Raw genomic sequence first — 18,021 nt, forward strand, 5'->3', positions numbered from 1 at the left:
GGTCAGAGGACAGCTTAGTCTTCCCATGGTCTGTCTGGAAAATGCAGTCTGCTGTCAGATGCATGATTTATTATTTTAGATGTTACAAGGAGTGAAGGAAATAGGTTGAAGTTCAATGAAAACTGTATTCTGTTCAGTTGTGCACATACAATAAACCAGTTTGTTCATTTACAAATGACCTCATCTAAATAGAGTGCTCATCAATCCACCTGGAAGATAGGAGAAATACACCTGGGGCATGTGTAAGATCAGAGAATCCAGCACACATACCAGACTCAGCCTATTGTTCGACTAGGTATCAGCAATAAAGGTAAACTCCTAATCATAGGGGTTGCAGTATCCACTTACCTGAGTGGCTGGTAGTGCTGAACCCAAGAGAATATCTAGCGCAGACTCAAAAATTGAAAGAATAGATTCTGGTGATATCATTAATTTACAGCTCACAGATTATTTGGGATACAAATATTGTCACAAATTTCTTTTGCAATTTACTCTCAAAACAATTGCAGCGCATTTAAGCAGATTTGATACTAAAATGATTACTAAATAAGTAGTGCATGACTATTCCAAATAAGTTACCCTAGTCTAATCAAAGTCTGTAATTGTATTTGAAAGCTATGTTATCACATCACTAAAAGCTACTGATGTTAATTGGAGAATATTGTTGACAGCTTTTGTTATAGATTCTAAATTATATCAAGATAGATTATGAATAACAGTTATGAAAACTGTATTCTGGAAGACTAAGAGATGAAATTTATGCAAAGAAACCAAGGTCATTGACTTACACTTCTAACTGTTGAGTTCTCAACCCTAACAAACAGGAAGGCCTAAAGGGAAAGAATACTTCGATCCAAATTAAAGACTGAATTTAAATTATGGATGTACTCTTAATAATCTAAACTTGCTTTGTTGTCTGAAGGTCACCAGCTGTAAATTACACCTAAGCCTCCCTGTTTACAGATGAAGAATTGCCTTATTTATAATGCTTCAGCTGACAGATCTGGTTTAACCAAATCAATACTCACTGCGGTGCTGTAAAGAAAAATGTCCCAAAGCTTTACTTTTTTTGCCCCACAAATGACTGCATCTCTGCTACCGGGACGAAGTACATTCGAAAGGTTTTTGTGTGGGTACCTTTCTAGAGACATCAAGATTGATTCAAAAGCCTACTTCTTCTGACTTACAATCCATTCTTGTTTTTAAATATGATAATAAATTTATAAAATGCATGAAAAATCAATTTTTCAGAAAGTAGGGCTATTCATCAGAAGATTATATTGATTTATTGAAAATGTAACCATTTTTGCAGAGTCTGGAGTCCCACTAAACAGAAGCTGTAATCAAAGCTATTTACAGCCTTATTCCACATCCCACAATGGAGTATAACAGCTTATTGACTTGTTAGTATGATTCTTATTACTCTAAAAACCTTAATAATGTGACATATTCTAGAAAGAAAGAACTTGAATATATATAGAGCTTTTTCATGTCTATTGGGACATTCCAAAGTGCTTGACATACAATGAATTGCTTTGAAGTGTCATCACTGCTGTTATATACTGGAGATGAATATGCCAATGATTTTACACAAAACAAGATCCCACAAACAGCAGTGAGATCAAAGACTATTTAATCTCTTTCAGATGGTGTTGCCCAGGATACGATGAGAACACTGCTTTTCTTTAAATAGTACCATGGGATCTATAATGCCCACCTGAACCACAAGAGCAGGAAGACAGGGTGTCAGTTTAACATCAGCGCTGCATTGGTGTGTTAGTGTGTCAGCCTAGTTTCATAGGTTGACGTCCTGGAGTGGATGAGCCTGTGACAGTCTGTCTCAGAGGTGAGAGTGGTACCAAGTGAGCCCAGTTGACATTTTACAAAGAACACTTGGAAATGTGCTTAGTAATGCTCAGAAAGGTAGACTCAAAGAATAAAATTAAGTAAAGGTGCTCAACAGTCCCTGAGCTAATTATTTATCTATTAATGCTTTAATATGGAATCAAGTTCCTTTGCAAGATGCACAGAACACCATTATAGCTGCTTTTATATTGCTGCTGGTTTAGGTTGGATTCTGAGAAATGCATAAGTTGGCGCCTGGATTTTATGCTACTAAATTCAGCTTCTAGATAGGGAAGGAAAAGAAAGGGGGAGGGGGTGGTATTATTGATCAAATAAACTATTATAGCACAGGAGAGGAATGATGTATGTGAGGGGGTCATAGACAGAATCTATTAGGTTAGAATTAAGGAACAATGGAGGAGCTATTACACTATTGGGTGTACACTATAGTCCACCAAATAGTGGGAAGGAGAGGAGCAAATATGCAGGCAAATTACAGAAAGATGCAAAAACTACAGAGTAGTGATAACTGAGGTACTTCAATTATCCTAATATAGACTGGGACAGTAACAGTGTAAAGGGCAAAGAGGGGGAGGAATTCCTGAAATGTGTACAAGAGAACTTTCTTGATCAGTCTGTTTCCAGCCCAACGAGAAAGGAAGCAATGCAGTAAAGTGGGACTAATTGGATAGCTCTACCAAAGAGCCAGCACAGGTACAATGGGCTGAATGGCCTCCTTCTATGCTGTATCATTCTATGATTCCATATCCCAGCAGCTGAATCATGGGGTCACGAAAAAATTCTACCATAAGGATAGGGAGGAGGGTTTAGCAATGTAAACACTGGGAATTATTTTTTGTTCTAAAACTTCTAAGACATTCCCATTATGCCTGCTTCACAACTCTAAAAAACAAGGGTTTTTCCTTATCTAGACAATATTAAAAAGAAAGCATTCCAGCTGAAGTATTAAATGTTTGAATTAAGCATTAGTTAAGTATGCAAGCATTATGTGCCATTATTTACAATATTTTTCTTTCAAAATCCGCAACTGCACTTTATCGAGTTCAGAGATTTGAAAACTCTGAATCATAAATACCACTTATCTTGCCTCATTCTGTGACAGATATATAGGAGTTTTTCTGTACCTATAATAGCCTGGTGGAGCCTGTTGGATGAGGAAGTTTTTTTCGAGGTTCTGCAGCACATCGTTCAACATTCTCAGATGGGCAGGGTCTCGCTCCTTTGGATCATTAGCTGGACGCATTTCATCTGATTGAAAAAGTTGCGCAGTTTCCCTCAATGCACTGGCCAATGCCAGCATTTGATCTGAAGCAACACTTTCATCTTTAAAAAGTAAAATATATAATTAAGATTTACACCAAAAGTCAATAGAAACACAGCACAAAACATAAAACAAAGTCATAGAAACATAGAAGATAGGAGCAGGAGTAGGCCATTCGGCCCCTCGAGCCTGCTCCGCCATTCAATGCGATCATGGCTGATCATCCAAATTCAGTACCCGGTCCCGGCTTTCTCCCCATACCCCTTGATCCCTTTAGCCTTGAGAAATATATCCAACTCCTTCTTGAATATATTTAATGAATTGGCCTCTACTGCCTTCTGTGGTAGAGAATTCCACAGGTTCACCACTCTCTGGGTGAAGAAATTCCTCCTCATTTCTGTCCTAAATGGCCTACCCTTTATCCTTAGACTGTGACCCCTGGTTCTGGACTCCCCGACCATCGGGGACATCCTTCCAGCACCTAGTCTTGTTAGAATTTTATAAGTTTCGATGAGATCCCCTCTCATTTTTCTAAACTCCAGCGAGTACAAGCCCAATCGATCCAATCTCTCCTCATACGTCATTCCTGCTATCCCAGGTATCTGCCTGGTGAATCTTCGCTGAACTCCTTCCATGGCAAGAACATCCTTCCTCAGATAAGGAGACCAAAACTGCACACAATACTCAAGATGTGGTCTCACCAAGGCCCTGTACAACTGCAGCAAGGCATCCTTGTTCCTGTACTCAAACCCTCTCACTACGAAGGCCAACATACCATTTGCCTTCTTAACCGCCTGCTGCACCTGCATGCTTACCTTCGGCGACTGGTGCACAAGGACACCCAGATCTCGTTGCACTTCCCCTTCTCCCAATCTATTGCCATTCAGATAATAATCTGCCTTCCTGTTTTTGCTACCAAAGTGGATAACCTCACATTTATCCACATTATATTGCATCTGCCATGCTTCTGCCCAATCACCCAACCTGTCCAAATCATCCTGGAGTTTCTCGGCATCCTCCTCACAGCACACACGCCCACCCAGCTTTGTGTCTGATACGCTTATCAATTACTTCATAAAAGGTGATGAGTCGAAGAAGAGATGACGAGTCGAAAGAAGAGATGAATAAGGCTTTTATTAGCTAAGAAGAGACCATGCTTCTTCGTGAGTGACTGAACAAGTCTGAACGAAACCCACACAGTGGTGGGTGGAGTCAGCTGAGGCATGCCTCCATACACAGCGCCACCCAGAGGTGGCAATATACAATACAGTGGTTTACCACATTCACCCCTTGTTTAATGTGAAGTCCGGCGGGGTGAAGGGTACTACAAGTTAAGTCTATCAGGAGGCCTTGTCTGACGTCCTGATCGTCGTGGTGGCGGCGGTGGTGTTGCAGCATCCGACGTCGGGTCTGGTGTCTGGGTGGTTGGCGAAGATTCCTGGGGCTTTGGCATGCCGTCTGCAGGGGTTGGGTTGGGAGGGGTGGTGGGGGATAACAGTGGTAAGGGGGATAACGGTGGTAAGGGGGATAACGGTGGTAATTCAGGGGTACCCGAGGGTGCGAGATCTCGTATGGAGACCGTGTCCTCCCGCCCGTCTGGGTATGTCACCCAGGCATACTGGGGGTTGGCGTGTAGGAGGTGCACCCGCTCGACCAGGGGGTCCGTTTTATGCGTCCTCACGTGCCTCCGCAGTAGGACGGGCCCAGGAGAAGTCAACCATGCCGGTAGCGAGGTTCCCGATGTAGACTTCCGGGGGAAAACGAACATTTTCTCATGAGGGGTCGCATTAGTGGCAGTACAAAGCAGTGACCGAATGGAGTGGAGCGCTGCAGGGAGGACCTCCTGCCAGCGGGAGGTCGGAAGGCCCTTAGATTTTAGTGCTAAGAGGACTGCCTTCCAAACCGTCGCGTTCTCCCTTTCCACCTGGCCGTTCCCCCGGGGGTTGTAACTGGTGGTCCTGCTCGTGGCGATACCTCTTGTTAGCAGGTACTGCCGAAGTTCGTCGCTCATGAACGATGAGCCCCTGTCGCTATGTATATAGCTGGGGAACCCGAACAGAGCGAAGATGTCATTCAGACACTTGATGACCGTGGTACTGGTCATGTCTGGGCAAGGGATGGCAAAGGGGAAACGGGAGTACTCATCAACTATGTTGAGGAAGTACACATTGCGGTCAGCGGAGGGGAGGGGCCCTTTAAAATCGACGCTCAGGCGTTCGAAGGGGCGGGTGGCCTTGATCAGGCTTGCTCTGTCCGGCCTATAGAAGTGCGGTTTGCACTCGGCGCAGATTTGGCAGCTCTTGGTCATGGTCCTGACCTCCTCGATGGAGTAGGGCAGGTTACGGGATTTGATAAAATGGAAAAACCTGGTGACCCCCGGGTGGCAGAGGTCATTGTGGAGGGACTGCAGCCTATCACTCTGCGCGTTGGCGCATGTACCACGTGATAGGGCATCTGGGGGCTCATTGAGTTTCCCTGGCCGATACAAGATATCATAATTGTAGGTGGAGAGTTCGATTCTCCACCTCAAGATCTTGTCGTTCTTGATTTTACCCCTCTGCTTATTATTAAACATAAAAGCTACTGAACGCTGGTCAGTGAGCAGGGTAAATCGTTTCCCGGCCAGGTAATGCCTCCAGTGACGCACCGCTTCTACAATAGCCTGGGCCTCCTTTTCGACGGAGGAGTGTCTCGTCTCGGGGCCCTGGAGGGTCCTTGAGAAAAAGGCCACGGGTCTGCCCGCCTGGTTAAGGGTCGCGGCTAGGGCGAAGTCGGAGGCATCGCTCTCCACTTGGAAGGGGATGGACTCATCCACCGCGTGCATTGCGGCCTTCGCGATATCGTTCTTGATAAGAGTGAAGGCTGCACACGCCTCTGGTGTCAGGGGGAAGGAGGTGGCTTTGATGAGGGGCCTGGCTTTGTCTGCATAGAGGGGCACCCACTGGGCGTAGTAGGAGAAAAACCCCAGGCATCTCTTCAGTGCTTTTTGGCAGTGGGGAAGGGGTAGCTCCATTAGGGGGCGCATTCTGTCGGGGTCGGGCCCGATGACTCCGTTCTCCACCACGCAGCCGAGGATGGCCAGGCGCTTGGTGTGAAACATACATTTTTCCTTATTGTACGTTAGGTTCAGCCGTTGGGCCGTACGGAGGAAATTTGCTAGATTAACGTCGTGGTCCTGCTGGTCGTGGCCGCAGATGGTGACGTTATCCAAATAGGGGAAGGTTGCCCGCAGTGCGTTCTGGTCAACCATTCGGTCCATCTCCCTTTGGAAGACCGAAACCCCGTTGGTGACGCCGAAGGGGACCCTAAGGAAGTGGTAGAGGCGGCCGTTTGCCTCGAAGGCAGTATACTGGCGGTCCTCATGGCGGATGGGCAGCTGGTGGTACGCTGACTTAAGGTCGATGGTGGAGAATACTTTGTATTGCGCAATCTGATTGACCATATCAGATATGCGAGGGAGGGGGTACGCGTCCAGCTGGGTGTACCGGTTTATGGTTTGGCTGTAGTCGATTACCATGCGGCGTTTTGCAGTGGTTTTAACGACTACAACCTGGGCTCGCCAGGGGCTAGTGCTACCTTCGATAATGCCCTCCTTCAATAGCCGCTCCACCTCAGAGCTGATAAAAGCTCTGTCCCCGGCACTGTACCGCCTGCTTTTGGTAGCGATGGGTTTACAGTCGCGGGTGAGGTTAGCGAACAGGGGAGGGGGGGGGACTTTTAATGTGGAAAGGCTGCAGGTGGTTTGCAGCGGGCGATTTAAAAGTTGTTGGTTGCAGACTGTGAGTGGGGGGAGGGGTCCACCGTATGCTAGTGTGACACTCTTAAGGTGGCACTGAAAATCCAACCCTAGCAGGACGGCAGCGCAAAGACGGGGCAGGACTAGCAGTTTAAATTTTTTATATTCAGTGCCCCCTACTGACAGGGTCACCACACAGTAGCCGCTGATGTCCATTGACTGGGACTTGGACGCCATAGAAATGCGATGGTGCGTTGGCAGAATCGTGAGGGAGTGGCTACGTACCGTGTCGGGGTGGACGAAACTCTCTGTGCTCCCGCTGTCGATCAGGCAACTGGTGGCGCGGCCGTTTACCGCGATATCCATCATGGAGCTGGATAGATGGTGAGGGAGGGCTTGATCCAGCGTCACGGAGGCCAGTATGTGGCTTAGTGAGTCACTATAGTCATCCGCCGAGACGGTGGTCGGTTCCGGTGACGAAATGGCGGTTGAGTGCGTTGGATACGATGGCGGCGGATGCCATGCGGCCGGGGGTACACAAAATGGCGGATAAGATGGCTGCTCCCACGGCCCGCACGCTGCGCTGCTGGCTGGCTTCCCCTTGCAGGCGTTAGCGTAATGGCCTTTCTTCCCGCAGCCCGAGCAGGTAGCTGTCTTAGCTGGGCAGTGCGCTCTGGGATGTTTTAACTGGCCACAGAAATAGCATTTTTGGGCCTGGTTACTGGGCATCGAAGCAGTTCTTACCGGAGGCTGCTGTCTCGGTTGGGTCGCTGCAGCGGTTGGTGCCGGGGGCGGCGGTCCCGTGTCCCACGGTTTCGATTGCCATGTCTCGGCGCCGTTACGGGGGTATGCCTCGAGGTTTCGGTGGGCCTCCTCTAACGAGAGCGCAAGGGCAATGGCCGTCTTCAGGTCGGGTTCCTTGCTTTCTAGCAGTCTCTGCCGGGTGTGGTCTGACTGGAGGCCCCTGACGAAGGCATCACAGGCGAGTCCCTGCGCGTGCTCCACAGCCGTTACCGCTTTACAATCGCAGTCTCTGCAGAGTGCCAGTAGCGCCCGTGCAAATGCCCCTACCGATTCTCCCGGTTGCTGCCTGCGGGATCCCAAGAGGTGTCGGGCGTAAATTGTGTTCACTGGGCGCGTATATTGCCCTTTTAGTAGCTCGAGGGCCGCCACGTACGTATTAGAGTCCCGGATTAGCATATATACTTGATGGCTCACCTGGGCGGTCAAAATTTTCAGTTTGTGATCCTCCTCTGTAACCTGTGAGATTGCGAGGAAGGATTCAAAGCAGCTCAGCCAGTGTTCAAACTTGGCTGATGCACCCACCTCTTGAGGGTCGAGGTCCAGGCGTGGTGGTCTGAGGGCTCTCAGCAATGTCTGCTGTATCCGTTGCTGTTGTTGCTCCTCAGGTGTCGCCATTTAACTTTTAGCTAATAAAATTGATACGCTTATCAATTACTTCATAAAAGGTGATGAGTCGAAGAAGAGATGACGAGTCGAAAGAAGAGATGAATAAGGCTTTTATTAGCTAAGAAGAGACCATGCTTCTTCGTGAGTGACTGAACAAGTCTGAACGAAACCCACACAGTGGTGGGTGGAGTCAGCTGAGGCATGCCTCCATACACAGCGCCACCCAGAGGTGGCAATATACAATACAGTGGTTTACCACAGTGTCGTCTGCAAATTTGGAGATATTACATCTAGTTCCCTTGTCTAGGTCATTAATATATATTGTGAATAGCTGGGGTCCAAGGACCAATCCCTGCGGTACCCCACTAGTCACTGCCTGCCACTCGGAAAAAGACCCGTTTATTCCAACTCTTTGCTTTCTGTCTGCCAACCAGTTCTCTATCCAAGTCAGTACCTTGCCCCCAATCCCATGTGCCTTAACTGTACACGCTAATCTCTTATGCGGGACCTTATCGAAAGCCTTCTGAAAGTCCAAATACACCACATCCACTGGTTCTCCCTTATCTATTTTACGAGTTACATCCTCAAAAAATTCCAGTAGATTAGTCAAGCACGATTTACCCTTTGTAAATCCATGTTGTCTTTGTCCGATCCTGTCACTGTTTTCCAAGTGCTCTGCTATTACATCTTTTATAATGGACTCTAGCATTTTCCCCACTACCGATGTCAGGCTTACCGGTCTGTAATTCCCCGTTTTCTCTCTACCACCTTTTTTGAATAGTGGGGTAACATTAGCTACCCTCCAATCCATGGGTACTGTTCCAGATTCCATCAAATGTTGGAAGATGATCAGCAATGCATCTACTATTTCTAGGGCCACTTCCTTAAGTACCCTAGGATGTAGATTATCAGGACCTGGGGATTTATTGGCCTTCAATCCCATCAATTTCCTTAACACCATTTTCCTACAAATACTGATTTCTTTCAGTTCCTCCCTTTCATCAGACCCTGTGTTCCCCGACATCTCTGGGAGGTTATTTGTGTCCTCCTTTGTGAAGACAGAACCAAAATATATATTTAACTGGTCTGCCATTTCTTTGTTCCCCATTATAAATTCCCCTGATTCTGACTGCAAGGGACCTATGCTTGACTTCACCAATCTTTTTCTCTTCACATATCTATAAAAGCTTTTACAGTCAGTTTTTATGTTCCCTGAAAGCTTACTCTCATATTCTATTTTCCCCTTCTTAATTAATCCCTTTGTCCTCCTTTGTTGAATCCTAAACTGCTCCCAATCCTCAGGTTTACTGCTTTTTCTGGCCAATTTATATGTCCCCTCCTTGGATCTTATGCTATCCCTAATTTCCCTTGTTAGCCACGGTTGAGTCACCTTTTATAACATTATAATGCTGATGTGAGGTCTTTGGTCATTGTGGCATGATGGATTTTTATTGTCAAACTGACAAAAATATCCACACAGTATGAGTATATAGCATGCAAGAAAATGTTCAGGATACATTTAGCACAAAACTTGTTCATGTCAACAAATTCTAATGTCATACTTTGGGGAGGGCAGGGCAATGGAAAATTGAGTAATCTATAATTCGGGGCAACAAAGAAGGGAAAGGATGTACAGCAATGTTCGCATTTTCTATTCAAATTGAAATGAATAATAATAGAACCACTGCACGGTCAAGAGCCCATAAACTTAGAAAGCAACACTACCTTTGAGTTGTTCTTGAACCTCCAGGGCTACATCCAGAACACTGAAAGGGAGAACTGGTTCATTGGCTATACGCAGAATCATTTCAGCTGTCAACTGCAACAAACAAATCAAAAGGTCTTTACTTAGGAAGAAATCATTCTGTTATGTACAGCAATGGGAAAATATAGATATTTTAAAACAAGTAAAAATGCTATCTAACTGTACATTATTCCTACCATATTGAACAGAGATAGAAATAGGAGGCAATGATTTTTCTTATTAATATAGCTTTACTTTTTGGATAATTTATCAATAAAAACCTCAATAGTATTGAAGCACCCCCTCCCAAAAAAAAATATTTCAGCTGATTTGCTGAATATTCAGTATAATGGGATTTTGAAAGTAACTAGTATGGCATGAGTTAAACTGTAGAACAAGTTAAACAAATCCCAGGTTTTAATGTCAATTGAATTAATTTAAGGGTTAAAAAGTGCATTCATCTTTGGAGGACAATATTTACACCAAAAGGATAAACATTAAACACAGATCATTTACATTTATTCAGAGAGTATTATTTTTCCATCAGTCAGCTGTCAGACACATGCAGAAAATCAGCACCATACTTAGAAATCTCCAAATCAATCAGAACATTAAAAAGCAGAGTTTCTGTTTGCCTGATATGGAGTGCACACTTTCTCTCTGTAGGGACACAACCCGCATACCCAAGTCAAATTGACAACTGCCAAAAATGTTAGGAATCCCCAAGAGCATCCAGAGCTACTGCTATAGTTTAACCAGCTGTTTACCAGCACAGATCACTGGTTAACTTTCTGCTGTTGATCTAGCTGGGACTACCCTAACTTGTTCGCTCCAGATTATCCTGTAAAAGTCAAGAGGGATAAAGAAAGAAAGACTCGCATTTATATAGCGCCTTTCATGACCACCGGACGTCTCAAAGCACTTTACAGCCAATGAAGTACTTTTGGGTGTAGTCACTGTTGTAATGTGGGAAACACGGCAGCCAATATGCGCACAGCAAACTCCCACAAACAGCAATGTGATAATGACCAGATAATCTGTTTTTGTTATGTTGATTGAGGGATAAATATTGGCCAGGACACCAGGGGTAACTCCCCTGCTTTCTTCAGATACTACAACAGTAAAGATAGAAAGAAAGGAGATAACAGACAAACTAGACAAACATAAGGAGGGCAAAACCCTGGGTCCTGATGGAATGCACCAGCGGATACTCAAAGAAACTGGTGAAGAGAAAGCAGAGGCACTAGTATCCATATATGGAAAAAGAAATAGTGCCAGAGGCGTGGCAAACAGCAAATGTAATTCCCATCTTCAAAATGCAGGATAAGACTAACCCAGGAAAGTATAGACCAGTTAACTTAACATCAGTGGTTGGAAAGATACTATTTACTAAAAGATCAGATAACAAAACATTTAGAGATGGAGAATATAATACAAAATAATCAGCATTTCTAAAAGGAAGGTCATGTTTAAAGAACCTTATTGAATTCTTTGAAGAAGTGACAGAGGGGGGCTAAACTGACCCACGTTGTACCCAATTTCTGGACGTTAGCTGAGTGTTCAGGGGATGAATTTTGGGTAATGGTATCCCACGGCCAATGCCCCCTGGAGTGCGGCGGCTTCAAAATTGGAAGCCGACAATGTCAGAATTTCCAGCGTGATTGCCTGCTTGAAACAGGCACTAGGCCCCTTGAAGATGCTAATTAGGGACATAACATCCGTTTTAGAATCCCACTCTCAGATTCAACAGAAACTGGGCAGAGCATTCGCCGCACATGCTCCATTCAGTTTTTCTGGGTCTACTGCGGGCTAACCAGCGGAGGCAGCCGATGAAATGATGCCTTTTTTTCTTACTTAGCTTAATGTGGAGCCCGGACTCCCAGCTCCACAACAGTACTGTAGGCCATTGCCAGCCGAGACTCGCTCCCTTCCCATTTGTATGCCTCCCCCAGAACCTACCTGTGAGACAGGCGACCAATTTTGCAAAGTCCCCAACCAGTGAGTTGCGTTAGGACACCTAACTGGCATCCACATCTTGCCTGTGAGGGCCAAGGCTTAATTTGGAGTGAGCCTCGGGCCGCCAGCTTCCGGCACAAAACCAAGTTCTCAGCTAGAAAGAGTAGACAAGAACAATGCAATGGATGTTGTATACATGGACTTTCAGGAGACCTTTGATAAGGTGCCACATAAGAGACTCATTGCAAAGGTCAGGGCATGTTGAGTCAGGGACCAAGGAGCAGAATGGATTGAAATATGGCTACAAAACAGAAATAGGAGTTAAGGAAAATTTCTCGGTCTGTCAGAAAGCGGGAAATGGTATCCCGCAGGGATCCATGCTGGAACCACTGTTGTTCACTATATATATGATTTAATGATTTGCACTCAAAATTGGAGGTATGGTGTCGAAATCTGCAGATGATACCAAATTGGGGAGTATAGCTAATAATGAGGAGGATATAAATAGGCTAGAATGGGTGGATAAATGACAAATAAAATTCAATAATGCAAACTATGTGGCTATTCGTTTTAACCACTTCCCTGCCCTGTACCCACGGGATGGGTTGGGTTAAAATTGGAGTCTAGATGTCTTGATCAAATTATGTTGTTACCAGTGTAGGAAAAGAGACTCATCTCAAACTGCTTGATGAAATAATATAGCCTTACTGCAAGCTGAAATTTGCCATTTCCTGTCAGAAGATGGCTCTCCAAGTGTTGATGTGAGAGCCGCACCGAACATATTGTAGCTACAAACAGAGACAATAATAGCACTTTCAAACTGAACAGTTGTAAAACATGTATGTTATTTGGTGAACCAAGGTTTTCATGAACTTTATCTTAGAATATTACATTTAAGAAAATGTTATGCCGAACTCCCCCACTTCACACACTGTGCGGTTAGTTTTCGTCTTCACCGCCTGGATGGTAATCCAGCAGAGCAGGCTGTCCATCCATTATAGAACCCGTCCGATTTTCTATCTATTGATTTCAATGGGCGATCTGCTCCGGTAGATTACCACCCAGACAGTGAAGATGCTGATTTATCCCTGGGACAGTCAGCAGTGTATTTTCTGCTGGTAGTAACCACAGTCTGGATTTTCATCTGAGCAGGTGGTAGTGGATTGCTGGTGCCCATAAATCTGTCTATTTACCGTTAGGGTAATTTCCATTATCAGTGCTACTTGATAGATTACATTATTTAAATTACAACCTCTCTGAAGCATGGCTTGAAAAGACAGGGTTGGAAAACTGGTAACCAGCTGTTAGTTGTTTAAAGTGGTTCGTGCTCCTGGTTCAGTGCGGGACAGCTATTTGTGCTAACCTGCACCGCTACCAGACAGACCTAATTGCTGTATTCCTGACCATGATTGGGAAACAGATTTAAACATAGAAACATAGAAGATAGGAGCAGGAGTAGGCCATTCGGCCCCTCGAGCCTGCTCCGCCATTCAATGCGATCATGGCTGATCATCCAAACTCAGTACCCTGTCCCTGCTTTCTCCCCATATCCCTTGATCCCCTTAGCCTTAGGAAATATATCTAACTCCTTCTTGAATATATTTAATGAAGTGTCCTCAACTGCCTTCTGTGGTAGAGAATTCCACAGGTTCACCACTCTCTGGGTGAAGAAATTCCTCCTCATCTCAGTCCTAAATGGCTTACCCCTTATCCTTAGACTGTGACCCCTGGTTCTGGACTCCCCCGCCATCAGGAACAGCCTTCCTGCATCTAGTCTGTCTAGTCCTGTTAGAATTTTATAACTTTCAATGAGATCCCCTCTCATTCTTCTAAACTCTAGCGAATATAAGCCTAATCAACCCAATCTCTCCTCATATGTCATTCCTGCCATCCCAGGTATCAGTCTGGTGAATCTTCGCTGCACTCCCTCCATGACAAGAACATCCTTCCTCAGATAAGGCGACCAAAACTGCACACAATACTCAAGGTGTGGTCTCACCAAGGCCCTGTACAACTGCAGCAAGACATTCTTGCTCCTGTACTCGAATCCTCTCTCTATGAAGGCCAGCATACCATTTGCCTTCTTAGCCGCCTGCTGCACCTGCATGCTTACCTTCAGCGACTGATGCACAAGGATGCCCAGGTCTCATTGCACTTCCCCTTTTCCCAATCTATTGCCGTTCAGATAATAATCTGCCTTCCTGTTTTTGCCGCCTCGCATTTATCCACATTTTACTGCATCTGCCATGCATCTGCCCAATCGCCCAACCTGTCCAAATCATAGTGGAGTTTCTCTGCATCCTCCTCACAGCACATACGCCTACCCAGCTTTGTGTTGTCTGCAAACTTGGAGATAATACATCTAGTTCCCTCGTCTAGATCATTTATATATATTGTGAATAACTGGGGTCCTAGCACCGATCCCTGCGGTACCCCACTAGTCACTGCCTTCCACTCGGAAAAAGACCCGTTTATTCCAACTCTTTACTTCCTGTCTGCCAACCAGTTTTCTATCCAAGTCAGTACCTTACCCCCAAATCCCATGTGCTTTAACTTTGCAAGCTAGTCTCTTATGCGGAACCTTATCGAAAGCCTTCTGAAAGTCCAAATACACCACATCCACTGGTTCTCCCTTATCTATTCTACCAGTTACATCCTCAAAAAATTCCAGTAGATTAGTCAAGCATGATTTACCTTTTGTAAATCCATGTTGACTTTGTCCGATCCTGTCACTGTTTTCCAAGTGCTCTGCTATTGCATCTTTTATAATGGACTCTAGCATTTTCCCCACTACCGATGTCAGGCTTACCGGTCTATAATACCCCATTTTTTCTCAACCACCTTTTTTAAATAGTGGGGTTACATTAGCTACCCTCCAATCCATGGGACCTGTGCCAGAGTCTATAGAATTTTGGAAGATGGCCAGCAATGCATCTACTATTTCTAGGGTCACTTGCTTAAGTACCACAGGATGTAGATTATCAGGCCCTGGGGATTTATCGGCCTTCAATCCCGTCAATTTCCCTAACACCATTTCCCTACAAATACTGATTTCATTCAGTTCCTCCCTCTCATTAGACCCTATGTTCCCTGACATCTCTGGGAGTTTATTTGTGTCCTCCTTTGTGAAGACAGGACCAAAGTATGTATTTAATTGGTCTGCCATGTCGTTGTTCCCTATTATAAATTCCCCTGATTCTGACTGCAAGGGACCTACGCTTGACTTCACCAATCTTTTTCTCTTCACATATCTATAGAAGCTTTTACAGTCATTTTTATGTTTCCTGCAAGCTTACTCTCATACTTTATTTTCCCCTCTGAACTAATCCCTTTGTCCTCCTTTGCTGAATCCTAAACTGCGCCCAATTCTCCGGTTTGCTGCTTTTTCTGGCCAATTTATATGTCCTCTCCTTGGATCTTATGCTATCCCTAATTTCCCTTGTTAGCTAATGTTGAGTCATAAGAACATAAGAACATAAGAAATAGGAGCAGGAGTAGGCCAATCGGCCCCTCGAGCCTGCTCCGCCATTCAATAAGATCATGGCTGATCTGATCCTAACCTCAAATCTTCTATCACTGTGCATCCACCCGAACCCATGTGATCTCCAGGGAGAGGCGAAAAACCAGATAAAGACCCAATGGCCAATTTGGGAGAAAAAAATCTGGGAAATTCCTCTCCGACCCATCTAGGCGATCGAAATTCTTCCAGGAGATCACTCTGTCCCTATATTTTCTACAGTACTTACCTTCTGTAAAGGCGATCTCCACCCCAGCCAGGAACAGGAATAAAACCATCTCCTGAAATCTAACACAGAATTAGAACACAGTAGGAGCAGAACCAGGCTACACGGCCCCTGGGCCCACTCCACTACCCACAGGGCCATGACCATTCCGAACCTAGACTCATGTCCAATTTCCTGCCCGCTCCCCGTAACCCTTAATTCCCTTTACTTCTCGGAAACTATCTATTTCTGTTTTAAATTTATTTAATGATGTGGGGCAGCAAATTCCACAAACCTACCACCCTCTGAGTGAAGAAGTTTCTCCTCATCTCAGTTTTGAAAGAGCAGCCCCTTATTTTAAGATTATGCCCCCTAGTTCTAGTTTCACCCATCATTGGGAACATCCTCACCGCATCCACCCGATCAAGCCCCTTCACAATCTTATATGTTTCAATAAGATCGCCTCTCATTCTTCTGAACTCCAATGAGTAGAGTCCCAATCTACTCAACCTCTCCTCATATGACCACCCCCTCATCCCCGGGATTAACCGAGTGAACCTTCTTTGTACTGACTCGAGAGCAAGTATGTCTTTTCTTAAGTATGGACACCAAAACTGTATGCAGTATTCCAGGTGCGGTCTCACCAATACCTTGTACAACTGCAGCAATACCTCCCTGTTTTTATATTCCATCCCCCTAGCAATAAAAGCCAACATTCCATTGGCCTTCTTGATCACTTGCTGCACCTGCATACTAACTTTTTGAGTTTCGTGCACCAGGACCCCCAGATCCCTTTGTACTACAGTACTTTCCAGTTTCTTGCCATTAAGATAATAACTTGCTCTATGATTTTTCCTGCCAAAGTGCATAACCTCACACTTTCCAGTATTGTATTCCATCTGCCAAATCTCTGCCCACTTACTTAGCCTGTCTATGTCCCTTTGCAGGTTTTTTATGTCCTCCTCACTCACTACTTTCCGTCCCATCTTTGTATCATCTGCAAACTTTGATATGTTACACTCGGTCCCCTCCTCCAAATCGTTAATATAGATTGTAAAGAGTTGGGGACCCAGCACTGACCCCTGCGGAACACCACTAGTTACTGGTTGCCAATCTGAGAACGAACCATTTATCCCAACTCTCTGCTTTCTGTTAGAGAGTCATCTTTTTTGTTTTATTTTTATGCCAAACAGGGATGAATAAATTCTGTAGTTCATCCATGCAATCTTTAAATGTTTGCCATTGCCTATTCACCGTCAACCCTTTAAGTAACATTCCCCAATCCATCCTAGCCAACTCGCGCCTCATACCATCGTAGTTTCCTTTATTTAAATTCAGTACCCAAGGCTCTGAATCAACTACTTCACTCTCCATCTTAATGAAGAATTCTATCATATTATGATCGCTCCTCCCCAAGGGGACTCGCACAACAAGAATGCTAATTAATCCTTTCTCATTACATAATACCCAGTCTAAGATGGCCTGATCTCTAGTTGGTTCCTCGACATATTGGTCCAGGAAACCATCCCGTATACACTCTAGGAATTCCTCTTCCACAGTATTGTTACTAATTTGGTTAGACCAATCTATATGTAGATTAAAGTCACCCATGATAACTGCAGTGCCCTTATTGCACGCATCTCTAATTTCCCGTTTAATGCCATCCCCAACCTCAGCATTACTGTTTGGGGGTCTCTATACCACTCCCACATTTTCTGCCCCTTGGTATTTCTCAGCTCTACCCATACAGATTCCACATCATCAGAGCTAATATCCTTCCTTACTATTGTGTTAATCTCTCTTTAACCAGCAATGCTACCCCACCGCTTTTTCCTTTTTGCCTGTCCTTCCTGAATAGTGAATACCCCTGCATGTTGAATTCCCAGTCTTGGTCACCCTGGAGCCATGTCTCCATAATCCCAATTATATCGTATCCGTTTACATCTATTTGCACAGCTAATTCATCCACCTTATTATGAATGCTCCTCGCATTAAGACACAAAGCTTTCAGGCTTGTTTTTTTTAACACTCTTAGACCTTTTAGAATTATTGTTTACTGCAGCCATGTTTGATTTACACCCTTGATTTCTCTCACTTCCACTTTTGCTTTTCTCCTTCCTGTCTTTTGCTTCTATCCTTGCTTCCCTTTCCTCTGTCTCCCTGCACAGGTTCCCAACGCCCTGCCATTTTAGTTTAAACCCTCCCCAACAGCACTTGCAAACACTCCCCCTAGCGCCCCGAAAAAGTTAATGCCCCTGCACCGTAAATTCAGCGGTAGTGCCCCAAGCAAGAGGCGGGGCACTGCTGGAAGCGCTCCACCTCCTTC

The 18,021-nt window shown here is 44.9% G+C and overlaps 1 protein-coding gene across 2 annotated transcripts in view; it reads right to left on the reverse strand.

The window, feature by feature from the left end:
- naaladl2 (N-acetylated alpha-linked acidic dipeptidase like 2) overlaps positions 1 to 18,021 on the reverse strand; it is a 1,153,361-nt gene that overhangs the window by 36,437 nt on the left and 1,098,903 nt on the right. For both annotated transcript variants that reach the window (XM_085990293.1, XM_085990292.1), the window contains 2 exons: positions 9,999 to 10,092; positions 2,991 to 3,189 (listed from right to left, as the gene is read on the reverse strand). In XM_085990293.1, the coding sequence (XP_085846419.1) occupies positions 2,991 to 3,189; positions 9,999 to 10,092 (293 nt within the window). The remainder of the gene's footprint in view (positions 1 to 2,990; positions 3,190 to 9,998; positions 10,093 to 18,021) is intronic.

This window comes from Somniosus microcephalus, chromosome 6 (genome assembly GCF_052327205.1).
Source record: "Somniosus microcephalus isolate GS21.2 chromosome 6, FLI_Smic_1.0, whole genome shotgun sequence".
NCBI classification, from domain to species: Eukaryota; Metazoa; Chordata; class Chondrichthyes; order Squaliformes; family Somniosidae; genus Somniosus; species Somniosus microcephalus.